The sequence below is a fragment of the Ostrinia furnacalis genome, unplaced genomic scaffold (genome assembly GCF_004193835.3).
Source record: "Ostrinia furnacalis isolate ACB-3 unplaced genomic scaffold, ASM419383v2 OfSCF5472, whole genome shotgun sequence".
NCBI classification, from domain to species: domain Eukaryota; kingdom Metazoa; phylum Arthropoda; class Insecta; order Lepidoptera; family Crambidae; genus Ostrinia; species Ostrinia furnacalis.
The window spans coordinates 428,703-447,021 of NW_021135711.1; the positions used below are offsets into that span (position 1 = coordinate 428,703).

The window sequence follows — 18,319 nt, forward strand, 5'->3', positions numbered from 1 at the left end:
ATGTTATAGTACTGTACATATTCAAGATATTTATTTACATAATGTGACCTTATAAAGAAGTGAGATTATTAAGATCTGATAAACATTATCCATTCACTTTAACACCTGTCAAAGATAGCAAAGATATTAACTTAAAAATAGACTGATGTTTTTATGCAAAACAAGTCCAAAAAAATTTAGGATTTAAAGGCTTTCATCTCTTTGACACATCTCATTTTACAGATCCAGCAATTTATAATGATATTCTATTCAAATTCGACAAAATATGCGCCGCCAAGTTTACGTCTTAAAAAAGGTTTGAGTTTAAAGTTCCATCAGTGGCGCCGGAAATACTGAACTAATAGATGGTTAGGCTTATCTTGAGCCGTTCGGAGGTATTGGTAGGGGGCTGGGCGGCGTGCGAGCGCGCAGTTGACCCGCGACAAGCGCGCACGTCGCGCGCTGCGCCACGCCCGAGTGATGTCACACGCGCCCGCGCCCGCTGTGCAGTGATTGTGACCATGGTAGCGATGGTAGCTTCAGCCTCCGGATACGGCACCCTCCGCCGCTTCATGAGCGCGCCGGAAGGTCAGCCCGGCATGGAGGAGGCCGCAGTCGTGACCAGCACATCTGTCGCCGTTTCGGTGAGAGAAGACATGCGTTGCGAACCCTACCTCTACCTGTACTAGCATATCTAGATACCGCACGATGTGATAACGTTATGCGTTCGGAATGCTCTGATAATGACTTGTTTACCCATGCGTCTTTATCGCAAGCCGAGCCCGCGAACGCGGATAAGTTTCTAACGATTAACTTATAATTCGCTATTTCTCGAATGCCTAAAAATATTACAACATTCTTCTGCGCTGTCGATACGTTCATAAACTCAATAAAATTGCGAGTGAGTAGTAACAACACATTTAACGCAATAAATTGGCTTGGTGGAAGTATTACAAAAGCTTTTAGAAAGCGGCGTGTGGCGACTACCATCGGTGTCTATAAGCAGTCGTTATTAACTTGAGAACACTGCAAATAATACTTTTCACTTTGGTATTGTAGAGCGATCAGTGTAAGCCAGACTAGAATGTGGTCAGCTGTTATTTCACAAACCGTTTTGTTCCTTTTAGATATCGTAACCGTAAGTCGAATCGATCTGTCTGTCGTTTCGTAGGTATCAAAAAGACGAATGATCAGTCCATCGGAAGCGAGCAACGAAAGGGTCATTAACCCAACTTTCCTTTTTTATATTCTGTTGCGTTATTAGCATCGATCGACAATCCGGCCTTGGCCTCGCATCACACGTGTGCCACAATAACTCTTTCCTCGATGATGTCACCGAGATCTGGCCGGGAACGCGGGATGGAGCCAAGGTTAGGTCATCAGACCGTGGCTGTATCGTGGAGACCCACGGCTCGTTGGCCACCACCGCGAAAGGAGCGCGCCGATGTGGCTACCGACCCAGATCACTCTAGCGCTTACTCGCTTTTTAGCCCCTAAATAAATGTGGGACATCTCGAGAGTAACACAGCACATTATTATATTGAATCTGATGTCCCATTTGCTCAGCCATACGGAGTGTGGTAAAGATTGAGCAGTAGCGGAATGTAGCCTTTAATCAACTGATTCTGAGAGTTATGCCGCTATTGCATTGTTGCGCTTAACTGTTTTGAGTAAATTACACGATCTATCATTGGCATGAAGTTTAAAATTGCCCGTTGCAATGTTTCGAGCGGGTATCGGCCAGGAAATCGTAAAGCGAGCAGGCCCGCCGGTGCGTAGAGAAAACGCCGCAAACTCAATACGATCGCCGTGATAATAGTGTGCCATTGGAAATGGAGAGTCGTAATTCAATGCAATTGTTCGACGAGGTTTCAAATCTCACCCATAAATTTTCTGCAATAACGATTTCCACATATTCATATTTTCCAAATTTTAGAGAATTGCCTCTTCAAAAGGCCTCGAAACCTATTAATATTTAAAATACCTCGCTTTAGAAGTGATCTTGCGTAATTCAAAATCAATGTTATTGTAAATAGTTGATAGCCCAGTGTGTGTGTGTGTGTGACGAATTCTAGTTGGAATGCTACAAACGTAAACGGTGCTGTAGGACGCAAGACCAGTTTGTCGCAAGAATTCTAAATAGAGTCAACGGAAAACTTTAATCTTTGAACCCATTCACATGCACCTTTCCGACTAAATTTAACCTGCGCAAGAAATTTTAGAAGCATTTTTCAAACGCCATTTGTGGGAACGGCTTTTAACATACCATTGCGATTACCAAATAAATCAGTTAAAGTAATCGGCCAGTTGATACGTTTAAGATTGATGTGGTCGGTTTCGACATCTGTGTCCATTGTAGCACTATGCTACCGTCGGTGTGAGCGCGCACTTCCGCCCACGGGCTTCGTATAAGGCGCAGGCGCAGGCCTTGCTTCGGCTCTACGTGGGCATGGGCATATCTGCCAGACTGGACGTTTCGCAATCACACCGTTTAAATATTACTTCGGAAGGCTGCATAGGTCGTTAGATTCACCACAACTACTCATAACTGGACCTCGCATAATTGTTTAATGTGATTTTGATTTGCTAGTCCTTGCCATCTCCTTGATGTGCAGGTTTAACTTCACAACCATTATTATTGGGTTCAACTAATTACGACGCAAAAATATGTACAGGTCCAAATGTGGCGCCTAAGGTGGTCTTTAACCAGTTTTCTCGGTTGATTAATCTCAAAAAACAATCATTGTTATTTCTGGGTTAACAATCCAAAAACGTAATTTCATTACGTAAATGAGAAGCTCTATAAACAAATTTAATTATTCAAGGCTTTGATGAAACGTAAATTTGATCGGCTGGGTTGCGTTACAATAATCATTCCCATAATCAAAGCGGTTTTATTTTAAATTAGAAACGCTTTCGAGCCACACGGTCTCTAGGAGATCGAATTCCAGATAGCAAAGAATTTCTTCGCCATTATTTATTACCTACTGCCACATTAGTTATAATAGCTATGCATAATCTTAATGTTAATGTCCAAATGTACGTCAATCTAATTTTACACGTGTTTTGAACAATCCGTCAAAAAATTCTACACGTGAAACAGTTCACGGCGACAAGTCTAGCACTAGTTTAATTATTGAGCAATTTGAAATGAAGACAATAGAAAAGCATCCATTATTAAATGGATAAGAAAGCCTTTGCATTTCATTCCACATTATGAACGCGATCGAGGAAATATTGTTGTTGAAGAGAGAAAGATATTAGTAAATGTTTCTGATATCTGATCTGCTGATGGGTTATCAATCATCGCAGTTTGCTATCTCTGTCTGATGAATGCTAATGCCATTCCTTCTAGATACCAGATACTGGTATTTAGGCACTTGATGCCACAATACAGCGGCTGATGGGCTCAGCAGAGAAAGCTATATGCGGTTCGCATCGTGTGGTTACTTTCATGTTTGAGCTTTAGATCTCATACGGCCAGCGATGAAATTGGTTTTTCTATCTAAAAAGACATAATTGTTTCTGCTGTATCTACATTGTCTTTATTGGTCTTCGGAAAAAATACTAAATTGGAATCTAGCCGACCGGGCGAACATTCCGATTTAGTTTTTGCGGTAACTGAATATTTTCAGTATTGTAAAGTCATGCACTTGCGATGTCAGTGGAGCAGTTAATTAACACGCGTTCAGTCAGTGTTTATTCAAGCATACGCTCAAGTATTATAACCTACGTTATCTCATCATTATAAAAATTGAGAAAAGTGAAATTCAAGCGCCAAAGTCCGGATGCGAATGGCCAAGACGATGTTTATTTGACACAACTAGCTATGAATGGTTAACTTTCCATCCGCTGTCAACTATTCGCTCAATTAGAAATGAAAATATCACATCACATAAAATTCATTCACCATGATAAAGCAGGCAATATTTAAATGAACATGAGATTGAAAATTAGAAAGATGAATGAGAATTTAACTGGATCTTTCTGTTCATCTTAACTATCTTCTGATGGATAGATCGCGTTGTTTCTTCTATTGATTTTTAACCGACTTCATCTTGATAAGTTTTCGCATCGAACCGATACGTAGGGGAGACCTAGGAGAGTTGTGACAATTTTTGCTTTAGGGGCCATATCTCGCTCAAAAAACATTCTACAGCTATGAATCATACAAATTAATGTAACACCGTTCCTTCTGTTTATAAAACAATCACCAAAGTTAACTAAAGTATTAGGGTTTCTAAGAAAATCACCAAAATCTTAGACCACTTCCTTTGTCACAACTCTCCTAGCACCGAGGTAAGTTGTGACAGGTACCGAGGTGAGTTGTTACCGCATTGTATTTCATCTATTAGATATAAAAATACCATAATACTCAATCAAATATGATTTTTTAGCAAAAAAGTATTTTAATCATCCTTTAGTAACAATTAAAACAAATAGTTATAGGATATCCTTACACAGATTGAGCCACATTTCTCCAGCTTTCATTTTTCTCCCACGACACTGGATTTTTTTTATTACATTTTTAGCTAATATAGTCACTTAATATATTTTCTTCCTCTTCTGTAAAAATAAAATAGTCGCGGTGGTACAATCCATAGACGGAGCTTCGCCTTCTGGGTTTACTTGATAAGCCTATTTCTTCTTAATATATCTTGACAAGTTTAGATTGTAAGAGGTCGCAGCGTATCTTAAACTTTAACCGTTTTTAACCTAATCACTTCATAAGCCAGGTCCTATATTTCGACTCCAGCAAGCAGTTCCTCTATATGGCATTCATGTATAGTTATTAGGTATTCAGAATCAAAAAAGTAGCAGAAGGCAATTAAACAAATTATGAACCTACTAACACACAAAAAAACATCTAAAAACATCGTAGAAATGGCCCATCAGAAAAATTAAGTAAACTAGGAGAGTTGTGACAGGCTGTCACAACTCTCCTAGGTGTTTAAAATGACGACTTGTATCGAATAATATTTTTTATTTTCTAAACACGATGTGCACACAAAATATCAGTGCTACATTTTGAGACCTGAATAACCATGCAACTTGAGAAAAAATAACACAACAGTGCACATATACTAAAACATGATTTAAATTGAAATAAAATTTTGACGAAAAACTTACTTTTCGCATTTTTTTGTACACAGACGTCATATTTACGAAACCGTGCCTCGTGCGCCGCCCACAGGTACTTAGTCAAGAAGAGCGTCTTAAAAGCGACAAACAAGCATTTTTTCCAGCTTCCTAACTATATTAAATAAGGAGAAATCGTCCTTGTCACAACTCACCTCTGTCACAACTCTCCTAGGTCTCCCCTAAGTGTGAAAAGATCCTATTTCTTTTATAACTAATCGTAACCCTTTAGTGTCACCAAAGCTATAGCTTTTATTGATTCCAACAACGCACCCGATGTAGTTTAACTCGACGTTTACTGTTTTTACTTTCTACATTTCGAGTTATGTCTTGTAACTGGGTTTCAGAAACGGAATGGGACATAAATTATTCATTGCATCCCATTCAATGACTAATTTATCCACCTGGCTAGCGCCTACGGTTCTCACACTTTCGAACGCTTCAGGGCATCTGGCAACGGCGTCAATGGAGACATGAAAGTGTCGTCCGGTGCTCCCAGCATCCTCGGAGGCTCTGGGAGGCTCTGAGATTCTCTGAGATTCTTGTGTAACTCCTCGCGAGAATCCAGTAATGTCGTGCTGTCGGTGTCGGTATTGTGCCGCGCAACCTCCGTGGGAAATCTCGAAATCGAGCCGTGCATGCATAAATAACTAGTTAGCATCGGCCACTTTACCAGTTTCTTCGTTAACTTTTAGCAGTCAGGGCTAGTTAATTCCGAGTTAACACTTAAACTGTGTTATTTCCAACACAAATAATAAAAAAGAAGTAGAGCATACACAATTAGGGTTTCTGCTCGAGCTTTCTCGAACTCGAGAAAACTCGAGAAATTTGGCTTCATTCGAGACGAGAAAAAAATTACCGGAGCTCGAGAATTCTCGAGTTTCGATTTTGAAGCTTTAATATTCTTGAAAGCCTATTTTCTTAGACAAAAGTAAGTTTTTAATTATTTAATAGGTTAACGTTGCGTTTAGACTGGCCTAGTCTTTCCTTTTTTAACTAATTTGATTTGCAAGTAATGATCTTAACCGAAACTAATCATGTTCACCTACGATGCTATATTTTATTATGTTTGTATAACTGACTGATTTAAAGACTGAAACTTTTTTGTTAACTATCTGTTAGTTTAGGTACTCGTAAATACGTTTATTCAAGTCGTTATCTTTAAGTTTAAAAATTTATTTAAAAGTTTTTTTTGTTTGTAAATGTAGGTTTATTATCGTAATTTTTCAATTAATTTGGACTTGTGTTCTTTGGAAAACAAGTGATTCAATTTGAGCTCCAGATATTTATGGTTATTAATCCTTAAAGTACACGCGACTTTATGACTTTTGTTCCTTTAGTTAATTACTAAGTTATAATTATTCTACTAATATTATAAATGCGAAAGTTTGTGTGGATGTCTGGATGTTTGTTACTCTTTCACGCAAAAACTACTGAACGGATTTTGTTGAAACTTTACAGTATTATTGATTATAACCCAGACACATTATAACATAAATAAAAACCCGTGTTTTTATTAAATTTCAACCAATTTCAACAGTTTTAATTAAAAGACTCGAGACCCGAGAAAACTCGAGACTTTGGCCTCGAGAATTCCCGAAACTCGAGAAAAAAAATAAGTCGAGAAATCAGAAACCCTATACACAATCCTTATTTGCTGTCGCTTTCAGTTTGCTTGTTGGGGATATAGGTAAGACTCGAGGTGTTAGCATTCTACAATATTACTTACTTAACCTGTGTTTAATGAAGTAACACAATCGGCTATTATTACATTATTGTTAAAATTAGAGGCTGATAGAACGCGTAAGAAAGTATAACTTGATTTTGTTGTAATAAGTTTCAATTTTTCCAAAACATCTGGACATGTCTATAATCTTATAACCATAAATTTAAAATATTTTATCCCTTAAGAAAGATGTCTTTATGCAACGTTGAATGCCCCTCTATTGGCAAACGCGTGCAATCTCATCCCTTTACGGCTGAACTTGCAACCTGAGCCGAGCACAGCTTATCGGCTTCCATGATTGCTTTTTGATCCTCCAGCTGTGAAGGCATCGACGTTTGCGTTGCATGACCTACTGTTTGCATTGCCAAAATGTAACCTTCACAAGGAGCGTTTGTAAATAATCCATAAAATTACACCCACGTTAAATCTTTGAATAAATTAGACGTAAACGGCTAATTTTATATTGATTTGTGATTTAAGGCATGTTATTGTGAAGTTCGCAATGGATTCATCCCTTTTAGGTTTTCTAGGTCATTCTGAATGCCATTCGTGTAACTTTTCATCCAGGAATATAAATAACCCTAGGAAATATTGCTTATGATGACTTAGAAATAGCTGAGCTAGTTTGATTATATTAAGTGACAGTAATGTAGTCTTCTGAATTACATACTGATATTAAATACCTACTTGTAATTACTTTTTTCATTGTCATTTCCAATGTAATAATTAGTTTATTTTTTAGAAATGTGTTTACAACTGTTTCTCTTCGTAACTTCCGGACTCCGGTGTCACTCAAACAACTTTCGATAGTGCAGCAGCAATTACCTCAGCCTGTAATAACATATTTGCCTATCAATATTTTGGTCAAGCAATGACGTAACCGACTATGTAACAGTAAGTGTGCCGGCACAGCCATCGCGCCATCCAGTCAGATCGATCGCCACAGTTTGCCGTCTATACCAGCGGTTACGAAATGCTGATACCTACTGACGTCTGCTCCCTTGGCCAGTCCACATAGCATCTTACTTTCACCGAGATGAATAGCGCAGAATACACAGCCTGTAGCTTACCAACTAGGTCACATCGCATCGTACCGCACTCACGCCAGATACACATCCAAAACTATATTACTCGTGATCTTACTTGGATTATAAATGTTCATTATGAAGATACAGTCGTGGAATTCTAAAATGCCTGGCAAAAGAAAGTGTGATTAGTCTGATTAAACGTTTGTAGCGTTTATATTAGTAACGCAAATTGAAAATATTGTCATTTATACTAAATAGATCTTTCTTCAATTGATGGCGTTGAAATGCACGAAATTTGAAAGAAGTTGCTCGAAAAGGAACGTCATTGTGTTCTTATCGTTCACGACTTTTATCTTTACCTTCACTGTTAAAATTTCTCTATCCATTGAACTTGCCAAGGTTTCGTGATTTTGTCAGTTTGAAACTGCGACTAGCGTGGTTTCCTGCCGCTTCCTACATGCGGTATCAACACGAGCCTCGCCTTGACAGTGCCTCGCTAATGCCAGCGTAGGCTCTGAGGCCACTGTAATTTTCATTGCCAATTGAGTTACGTTTATTTGTTTCGCTAAATATTCTACCCTAATCATAGTACGTGACAATGTAGAAATTGCTACATTTCTATCGTAACAGTGTTTGTAGAGTCGTGAGGATTTTTCGCAACCCTGATTCTATAGGATTAGCCTTTTCAATCATTCTATGTAATTATCCATGAATTAATCATAGGAGCTATGGAATTTAGTACGCCATTCCTATTTAGAAGTTAAGTAGACATACCTTAATGGACTTAATGGTTGAAGCAACTTGGTTATTATTTCCTGATTTACTGTAGTAATTATATTCATACTTAATGTAGAAGCCGTTTAAACGTCAACAAACGTGGATTTCTTTATGTAATAATTGACATATGATTGCGAAGGATTTGCTTTATGTCGAGGTTGCGTGGGCGCAATATTTATAGTTGTCATCATGACTTCATCGCGGCGTGCTGTTGACGCTCCGCTCCGTTTCAATGAGACCAGTTTACTGTTTGTCAACGTTGGATTTACAATCATATCGACCGATTTCCGTTTATGCTCCCTGTATTACATTTTTGGTATCACCTCGTAATCGTCGTGACTAAGTAACTTATTTTGCAAAAAAAGTCGGATTGTGTGACCATTCTAAGGAATCATTATGACTAACGATCAGTCGAGTGGATCGAAAAATGCAACCCCAATGACTCAGAAGAAGCCTAATCATTTCTCACTTCCTGTACTACAAAACTTAATTGTAATATCATTAGTTCCACCAGAAAAGCTGCCCTTGACTGTAGCAACCATTCTCGACAATCGATTGAATGTGAAATGTACCTAAAGAAAGCAAGTGAACAACCACCGCAAGGCTAACCACATCTATATCTTTCAATTCATCAGTCATTCCATCCAATCACTTTGAGAATAGAGTTTTCTTTGTCAAGTTACTGCCAGTATTCTAAAGTCTACAACTGTTCAATGTGTGCGGATGGAGCATTATCAGACTTCCTTTGAACATCTAAGGAAACAGGATGGATATCTTCAGATCACCTTGTGAAATTCCACACGAGATACGAATGTACTCATAAGGGATAACCATATAAGGTTGTTCAATTGAATATCAATAGATGGAGTGCATAAAAGCACATAGTTATTTTTCCCGTGTTGCGGCCTGCTCGACTGGTCTGCCATGTTTGGAAGTCGTGAATCACTTCTTGTTCCGTTCAAGTCACATAAGTCGGTTGCTCGATAAAAGATTTGGGCTTGTTCGTTAGCTTTTTTGCTTCTCAATACGATTGTATTAGAACATTAAAGTGTGTTTATTTTGTGGCTTCTTGTTCTATTTTTATTGTTTTTCATAATTATTACGTTTTTTGTTTGGAGCTTAAAATAGATATGATCGATAGTTTGACTACGGAATTTCAAGATTGGTTAAGTCGAGAAAGCTAAATCAGCATTTAATCTACTTAATCATGATACAGGTTGAAATATTAGTGAACCTATTTTCATCACAGCTTAAGAACCGGCTGAAATTGCGAAGTTCCAAGTTATTGGTTGAAGTTATATCGAAGCTTGAAGAGGCGGAGGCGGCTGCGTGGGCGCACGGCCCAGGCGCGTGGGCTGCAGGTGCCAACGCACCTTTCCAGTTTCCACGCATCGATCGACACAAATCGACTATAATCGATTCGAATAACTGTACTCGACTGTAATGGATCGACTAACCCTTGACCCCTTCCGTTCATTTGACGTTTATGTTCTCTTTGTTTTGCGTAAGCGATCCAGTCTATTCCATTCAGTATCGTATCGTACAACGGATATTACAGTTTTACGTTTCGTATTTACTCAATTAAGTGTGCATGTAATTTGCTAACCATTGGACGTTTATCGTGATTTCCATATCCATTATTCAGTGCACTGACCACAAATTGCGTTTTGCAAGTTTCTTTAATATTATTTATATTATAACTTGAACTACATACTATGTCATATTTTCAATATAGTTTCTAATACTTAAGTAATTATGTTCAGAAATAAGCTAAGCAATACATCTCAGTCAGTGTTGCCTGGAAAATTAGAAACATCTAATCTACATCGCTGTAAATAAACATGTGATTTCATTCTTTGCTTTACGGCTGGTGTGTTATTGTTTCGTCCAAATATGGCATGATGTGCTACACTTACATTCAAGTGTTTTCCAATTCTTGGCCCATTCATTCGCAATTTCCCACAATTTTACGAGGTTGCCAGCGAGACGCCAGCGATTGAATAAAGAATTGTTTTTAGATGATGGCAATAATGGGAATGTTACGGTCGAGTTCGCGACTGCAAGCGACGCCGGAGTCGTCGCGGCAGACGACCACGTCGGAAGCGGATTCTTCCGCGGCCCAAGGTACTAATGAACTGAGCCAAAACCTCTCGTTAGCCACAAGAGAGAGTGAAGTGAGTGTAGTGGCGATTCCGCTAATTGCTCGGCAATTAACTACTACGAATTGAGTGTAGAGAGTGGCCTGCCCGCTCCACTTGCTATATGTTATGGCGTGGTGCATGAAACTACTTAATAGACGGCTCTTTACGAGCGAAACGCTCCCGACGCTTGCAAATTGAATTTGTTCATACAACCGCTGTTTATACACTTTAAAATTTAATGATGTTGGCGAGAAAACTTCATTACACGCCGAATCACCAACCAAAACGGTAACATTTTCCTCCGATAAAATAATGACTTATGAGCTAGGTTTTAAATAACTCTAAAATGATGGGAAAGAGACTAAAGAAAGTGAATGAAAGATGTTGTTTGCTTGCTAGGCATATCTTTTTATAAATTTGTAAATGTGGTGAATAAATTTGCACGAGTAATGTTGAAATTAAAAGGCTAGTTATTTATAATTTAATTGACTTCATTATTATAAGTATTAACATATTCCAACTTGTTATTTTTGGGCGCGTGTGCGTTGAGATTTCTTTTCAGATTCGGGCGGATTCTTTGTAGTTGTTTATGTGTTTGCTGCATCTTCTGTGTGTTGTTTGACGTGTTCTTGTTCGGTTGAGCGTCCAAGTGGCTTCCTATTTGGGAGTGTCTCTGCATCGGCCTATTTTTAACTCTGGCATGCGCCGGCACTAGAGATTGCAAAATCCGGATTTTTCTTAAATCCGGTTTTCCGGATTTGTGTTACGTACAAATCCGGATTATCCGGATTTTTCGAATATTGGGTAAATTTTTTTAACCATCAATTTAATTTAAATAAAACGTAGTTTTTTTCAAAAAGGTGTAAGTATTTGAAGAAAAGCGTTTTATTTTATTATCGCGCATGGAATTTATTCCTCTTTTTTTCGGTTTGCACTACAAGCTTTCGAAATTATTTGAACCTTGCAATATTTTTTTCGTTTTAGTACAACTGCATTTCAGAATAAAAACTTGCTTGTACCTATAAAATATTTTTTTTATTCTTCTTGTCGTGTCAACAAAAAACCTACACAGCGTCAGTCCAAAACTCCGCCACAAGAGTGGCGTTATCAGTAACCTTCATTAAATCTTCCTGCTTGCAGTTGTTTGGGCACGAAGGGCACGACATCATGTGCTTCGTCGACTGGGGAACAAAACCACACTTCCACTCCAAGTTTGATCCATCCAAGAATCCCCACCTGACACCTGAACAGATTGTCCTTACTACGGCAGACCTGTCCGAAGTCTATAAAGATTTCCAGGTAGGCCAGGGAGCTAATTTTTTTTATTATAATTTTATTTTACACTTTTAAGTTGTATTTCAATCTCAGGGTCCTGGTCATTATTTACGACCAAAGTGCTCGGGAAGACGAATCCAATGAACTCAAACTCTATAAGTTTCTGCCGTTTCGGTTAGGAGTTCCTATGGCCACCTCCTGACTTCATCATCAGGACCCTGAACATCATCTAGCACTTAAGTGCTTGAAAAGACAAATCCAACAAACCCAAATTCGATGAGTTTGCACCGTTTCGTTTAGGAGTTCCTATGGCCAACTCCCGAATCCATCATCAAGACCCTGGGCATCATCTAGCACTAAAGTGCTCGAAAAGACAAATCCAACGAACCCAAGTTCGATGCGATTCCGCCGTTTCGTTTAAGAGTTCCTATGGTCACCTCTTGACTCCATCATCAACCCAGCTAAATGTAAGGTCTACAACCAATGTGTGTTACCAGTGATGACTTATAGTTCGGAAACGTGGCCTCTCACTATAGGCCTTATACAGAAGCTCAAATTGCACAGCGTGCTATGGAGAGGGCTATGCTCGGTGTTTCTTTACGAGATCGAATCAGAAATGAGGAGATCCGTAAACGAACTAAAGTCGCTGACATACCAGCCCGACGGATACAAGCTGAAGTGGTAATGGGCAGGGCACATAGTACGCAGAACTGACGGCCGATGGGGCAGCAAGGTTCTGGAGTGACATGCAATAAATAATTTGAATTTGGAGTGGAGGCCGCGTACCGGAAAACGCAGCGTGGGACGTCCACCCACAAGGTGGACCAACCAGGCAACATGGAAAGCATTGGGGGGGCCTATGTTCAGCAGTGGACGTCCTACGGCTGAGATGATGATGATGACTTACACTTGCAAGGGATATTTTCCGATTTAGCTGCTCTTTAAAACTCAGCGATATGGTGTTTCAGAATCAGCGTCTCGTATAAAACTCACTAGACGACTAGCGTTGTGCAGGCACAGTGCAGGTGAGAGTGTTGTGCGACGAAGTGCGGGTGCGTTCAATCAAAACTTCGCTTGTTTTGCATCCATGTTGCATTCAATACATATTTTGGTTTATGATTTTATGATAAAATTTTTGGGGTAAAAATATTCGAAAAAACCGGATTTCAAAGTCAAAATCCGGATTTTTTTATAGCCTCAAAATCCGGATTTTTCAGATATTTTCGAATTTCGAATAATCCGGATTGCAATCTCTAGCCGGCACGCGCCGACCTCTCTTATGATTTGTCGGCGTTTGATGCCGTTATTGATAGCTTAGCCACTCGCCCTTTATTAACTTGGTTGCTCTTAGCTTCACTCACAAAACATAAATATTTACTCTTAAGCTCGTGAAGTAAATATTGCCTTTGTTTTTTATCATTATACAAACAGATGGCTTGTTTTTCGGTTTGGTATTGTACGACATGAAAAACATCCCATTTACTGCATAACAATTGTTGGATGCTTAAACAGATGAAATGCATTAATTAAATTTCTTCGTCTTCATGCTAATAGGTGGTCCCCGAGACTTCTTATGGAGCTAAATATCGTTCGCTAATAACAGACTGATCCGCCCAGAGCATTGCGTGAATGCTTTCTCACTTGCGTGATGACGTTATCGTGAATACATTGAGAATATTCAAGAGCCGTTCCAATTTGTAGTATCATTAGTATTAGCTAACGGCTCTATGGAGTTACCTAACTGGCCTTGACACGACATTGGTATTGGATGCCTAGGTTAATAGTGTCACGATTAGACACTAACGTCTAAATGTTTGTCTATTCTTGGAGCGTAATTCGTTCTGCATGCATCACGTTTCTTAGGGACTAAGGCTAAGTATACAAGTTGGTAGGCACATCAAATCCATTGTAACTGGAGACATATTTTATCACGATTGAATTTAAGACTATTATGAATCCACCTGTACAAATAAAAAGCCGCTATAAGTGTGTCGCGTGCCTTCTTTTTGTCATCATCATTATCAGCAGCAAAAAGTCGGTTGCTTTCCACATAGTCATCTGCTGCATGCCTCGCAACTGCTAGTCCTGCCTTTGTTTACAACCAGTTGTACGAGCGGCTGCAGTTTTTGTCCGGCTCTATGTATAGGCCGGCCCCAATTTCCGAACTACACCTGTCGGGGCTGTCGGTCTACCATCTGGCCAGCGCAAAATAATCGGAATCGGAATGAGTTATTTGCTTCATTATGCTAATACACATTCTTATGTTGCAAGATGATCAATATGATTACATACGGTGAAGTCTAATAAGAATTTGATCAAAATATTTACGGAGATAATATCGTAACTGAGTTTGAAATTACTAGGCATGTTATCTACGCTCCACTGTTTTGGTACACGAAAACTGGGTTAAAATAACAAAAGTTTTGGGCTAAAGCCTGTCCAATAAACTAATCACAGAGAGTGCCCGCAGCTGATGTTTATTTCATTACTTCATCGCTATTCCGTTCAATTTAATGGAGTGTAAAATATGTCGCAGTGAGACGAAAATATCGCATCGCTCAATTCAAGCCTGAGTGGCGATTGCACATGATGTTGGCTGCTTGAATGTCTCGGTTATCTGATGACCTTTCGAGTTATCGTTTCATTCAACTTCTTGAGTAAATATTGTTTGTTTAATATTAGGAAAGATTCGAACAGCGACTGAAATATGAATGATGAATGAGGCTTGTATCTCTTCCAACTGACAGATAGGTTTCATATTGTCTATTTTACTAGTTCAAATGCTGTTCGTATTATTCATTCATCAATTATCGTGTCTTATGCATTACATAAAATCTTGGCTTTCGACATAGTTCCGACGCAATATTTTGACTTTATTGATAGGTATGAGGTGCAAGATCAACGTACATTAATCTTCTACTAGATGTGTTGTAATGTGATCCAACAGTCTTTAGATCTCATGTCTACATAAGATCTTTAGTCTCAAACCATCACTTGGTGGAACGATGATTTAACTTTCTTTTGCGTGACAAACTGACAATGCTGTTGTTAAGTTTACAAGGCATTCCCAATTAGTTATAAAAAGTAGTAAGTACATAACTACTAAGGCAAATTAGAGCAAGGCTCGGTTGCACTCGACGAATGAACCCAGCACAATCGGCGGACGTTGCCATAACACGGTCGACAATAATCGCGGCAATACAGCCGACAGCTCGCTCAATACCCATTCATACGGTGTCGGTACATCGTCAGCGGCGGCAACGTCGGCGGTCTTTCAGACGTCACCGGCTCGGCAATTTTGCGTTATGATGTACACTTACGCCACTAATGATATCTCAGACACCGATGACTGATGTTTTACACCGATCAGTTGATTAGTTACTGTATATTTATACTGACAAGCCAATATGTTTTAAACGGTGTCAAATTCACGCATTTCTAATGTTAGTTTTTGTTTTGTTCCAGTCAAAGCAGCGAGCGTCGATCAAATGGCTGTTATCGAAGGCCTTCAACAACAGAGTCCCCGAGAATCTTGTGGAACCGTTCTACAGGGATCATGAGGTAATTAGCATTTGCAATCCTTATCTTAATTTTCTTAGGTAAAGCAAACACACTCTTATTATCATCTAATTAATATTCAATGAGATGATTGGATGGAGAACCTGTCATACACATTATACATCTAGTTTTCCCATTCTGTGCAGATTAGCTCCTTTGACTAACTCGTAAAGCTGTTGTTTTACTCTGCAGCCGTATCCCGGCGCGGTTACGGTCGCAAAGTTTATCTTTACCGACTTTATTTTTATTTGCTCTATCTAACTCCCCAGGTTTATTGTGTTTACTGACTGAGTTAGTTTGACTGCTGAGAAGTTGCCAAGTGAATCGAAATTGATTAACTGAATTTTTAATCCTAGCACTGTGTATTACTTGGTAATTGGTATAGTGATCGTATGTAACCTAGTTTTAAATGAGATCCAGGTCTTCATGGTATGTATGTGATGTAGAGTCGAATGCCCTCGATATTTTGTAATTGTTCATATCTATTTTGATGTAATCGCATCGAATGTTTTCCTGCTACCTTCCACCTTTTTGAAGTGAAAATTAATTGTCACTTTCCCTAAAATTATTTTCAGTCACGTCACTACCTCCCTTTTCTGTCTGTGTTTTTTCAAAGCCTGACGATTGGCTATGCATCAGTTCAGTCGCTTCAACCGACTGATTTCTAATTAGATGTCAAATTAATCACTCTCATCGTAAACATTTCGTATAAATTGTTCAAAGTATAAAATTTGCAGTTCTTATCGTAATGGCCAAAACGTATTACCTAACTGAAAGATTTCACTGTACATAAAGATACAAGAATGAAGATAATGGGCCGTTGACCCTCACACCTGAACGCTTATTAAGTAGTTGCTTCTCACGTTTAATTTTCACTACTATTGTTTACCGCAGCATCTGTTTGCGACGTCGCGTGGTTATTCAACCTCCATGCTACACCATATTATAAATAAACAGGAATTTTAATAAACCCCGCGTTCTCAGCTGCATAATTATTGAATATCATTATGCAAAATTGGTTTACAATCATGTTCAGATGCGTTTTCTTTGTTGTAAACTTCTTACTCGTTATACCCATTTTGCAAGTCTCGTTTAGAGAATTGACTATGTATGAAATGAATGGAGGAGAACATAGAAATAACCTTTATTTACCAGTATTAAAATGAACTGAGTACATTCCGTTTAACATTCATAGTAACGTTAAGTTTCCTCACTTAATTCGGTATGTAGGGCAATTAGTTTGTATTGTAAGGCATATTTTCATCCACGCTATACGGTACGCTAATCGATGGCCGTACTCTGTTTAGTAAATCGTTTTGCAAGCAGTGTGTACTCAGAAGTATTATTACGAAGATAAATCATCCCTTTGATATTGCCTCGATTGTGCAACCGAAGATATCGTCCTAAATAACAGCTGTTCATGTCTCGAAACTCCTTGTAATGCGTGCTATAAATAGCGCCATTCGTTGCACATTATTCTATTCCAAGAGTTTCAGTTTTGTTTTTAATGGTTGTATGTAACGCTTTATCGAATTTATAACGTTATTGCTCTTAATAAATTTGACATTGGCACGTTGTCTCGCATTGTAATCATACAATTCAATTTCTGAAAATTACTAACTGGTTTGTTCGACTGGTATATAATTTTTTATTTGAGCTGAAACTTCGTTCGGATATTAGGTTTCGCAAGAATTTATGTGTCGCATAAAATTTTCACCCACATGTACTTTCCAAAGCATTGGCATAAAAAGTTAAATACATGGTTTCATAATGTAGTCGCGGTTGCGTAACGCGATTTCGGTACTTTCACGAAACCTGTCTAAACCTAATTCACGAAGCTCGTGTGTTAGTAGCTGTTGTTACCACAGAATTTAGGGAAAAGACACGAAGTTAATCGTAGTTATGACTTGAAGAAAACTTCAGTTCCCCCACTAGACCCCGAGGGAATCCTGAGTGTAAAAGAAAATGCCTAGGCCGACCCGGTTTCAACATATTGAACTGACCTTCTTACGTGACCTTTTCATTTTCTTCGTGTTCGTTAACTTGGTTCATATTTTAGATTTCCGAATATGGAACCGAATCAGGGACGGGTCTGATGTAAAGCTATTTGAGAGATTGAATTCGTTGTAGGGTGAAAATGTTGTTTCGCTTTTCAGAAGATTCTTTGGAATGGTGTCTAAGAATTTCTTCGAATATTTCAACCACCGATGCACTTTTCTGGTTGGATATTAGAGTATCTCTACTCCTGCCTTTGGACACCTTATTTATCTACCTTAGCATTCAGATTTAGTGACCTTGGTACAAAAATCGCAATGCCTTACCATGTCTGAGTAAATCCGAGCATGATATTGATCCGGGGCATCCATAGTTACGAGCCGGCACAACGAGCGTCACGCGAACCCACATTCAGTAGTACTCAGTACTGGTAATGTGCTCCAGGGAGTGTCTGCCGTGTCGTTGTCATGCGAGTGCTGTGCCCATGGACGCCATGCTATCTGAATAACCGAAGGATATAATGCTACAGAAATGGAAGAGCACAGTAAGGTTTCTGAAATTTGTCAAGATGCCCCATTCAAAATCATCTTTGTGTTGGTTCTTTTAAAATGTAGCTTCATTCCATTTGTATTTTGCTGCAACAGATGACGTAAAGATATCAATAATCCGTTTAATGTCATTCACAAGAGACTTTCTTGATA

At 38.8% G+C, this 18,319-nt stretch overlaps 1 protein-coding gene across 10 annotated transcripts in view; it reads left to right on the forward strand.

The window, feature by feature from the left end:
* Patronin (calmodulin-regulated spectrin-associated protein patronin) overlaps positions 1 to 18,319 on the forward strand; it is an 80,376-nt gene that overhangs the window by 2,068 nt on the left and 59,989 nt on the right. For 2 of the 10 annotated variants that reach the window (XM_028316224.1, XM_028316223.1), the window contains exons 1-2: positions 380 to 623; positions 15,531 to 15,626. In XM_028316224.1, coding sequence (XP_028172025.1) covers positions 501 to 623; positions 15,531 to 15,626 — 219 coding nt within the window. In that variant the 5' untranslated portion in view covers positions 380 to 500. Of the gene's footprint in view, positions 1 to 372; positions 624 to 15,530; positions 15,627 to 18,319 lie in introns of those variants that run through there. The other 8 variants (XM_028316220.1, XM_028316226.1, XM_028316222.1 and 5 more) reach the window with 6 other exon arrangements.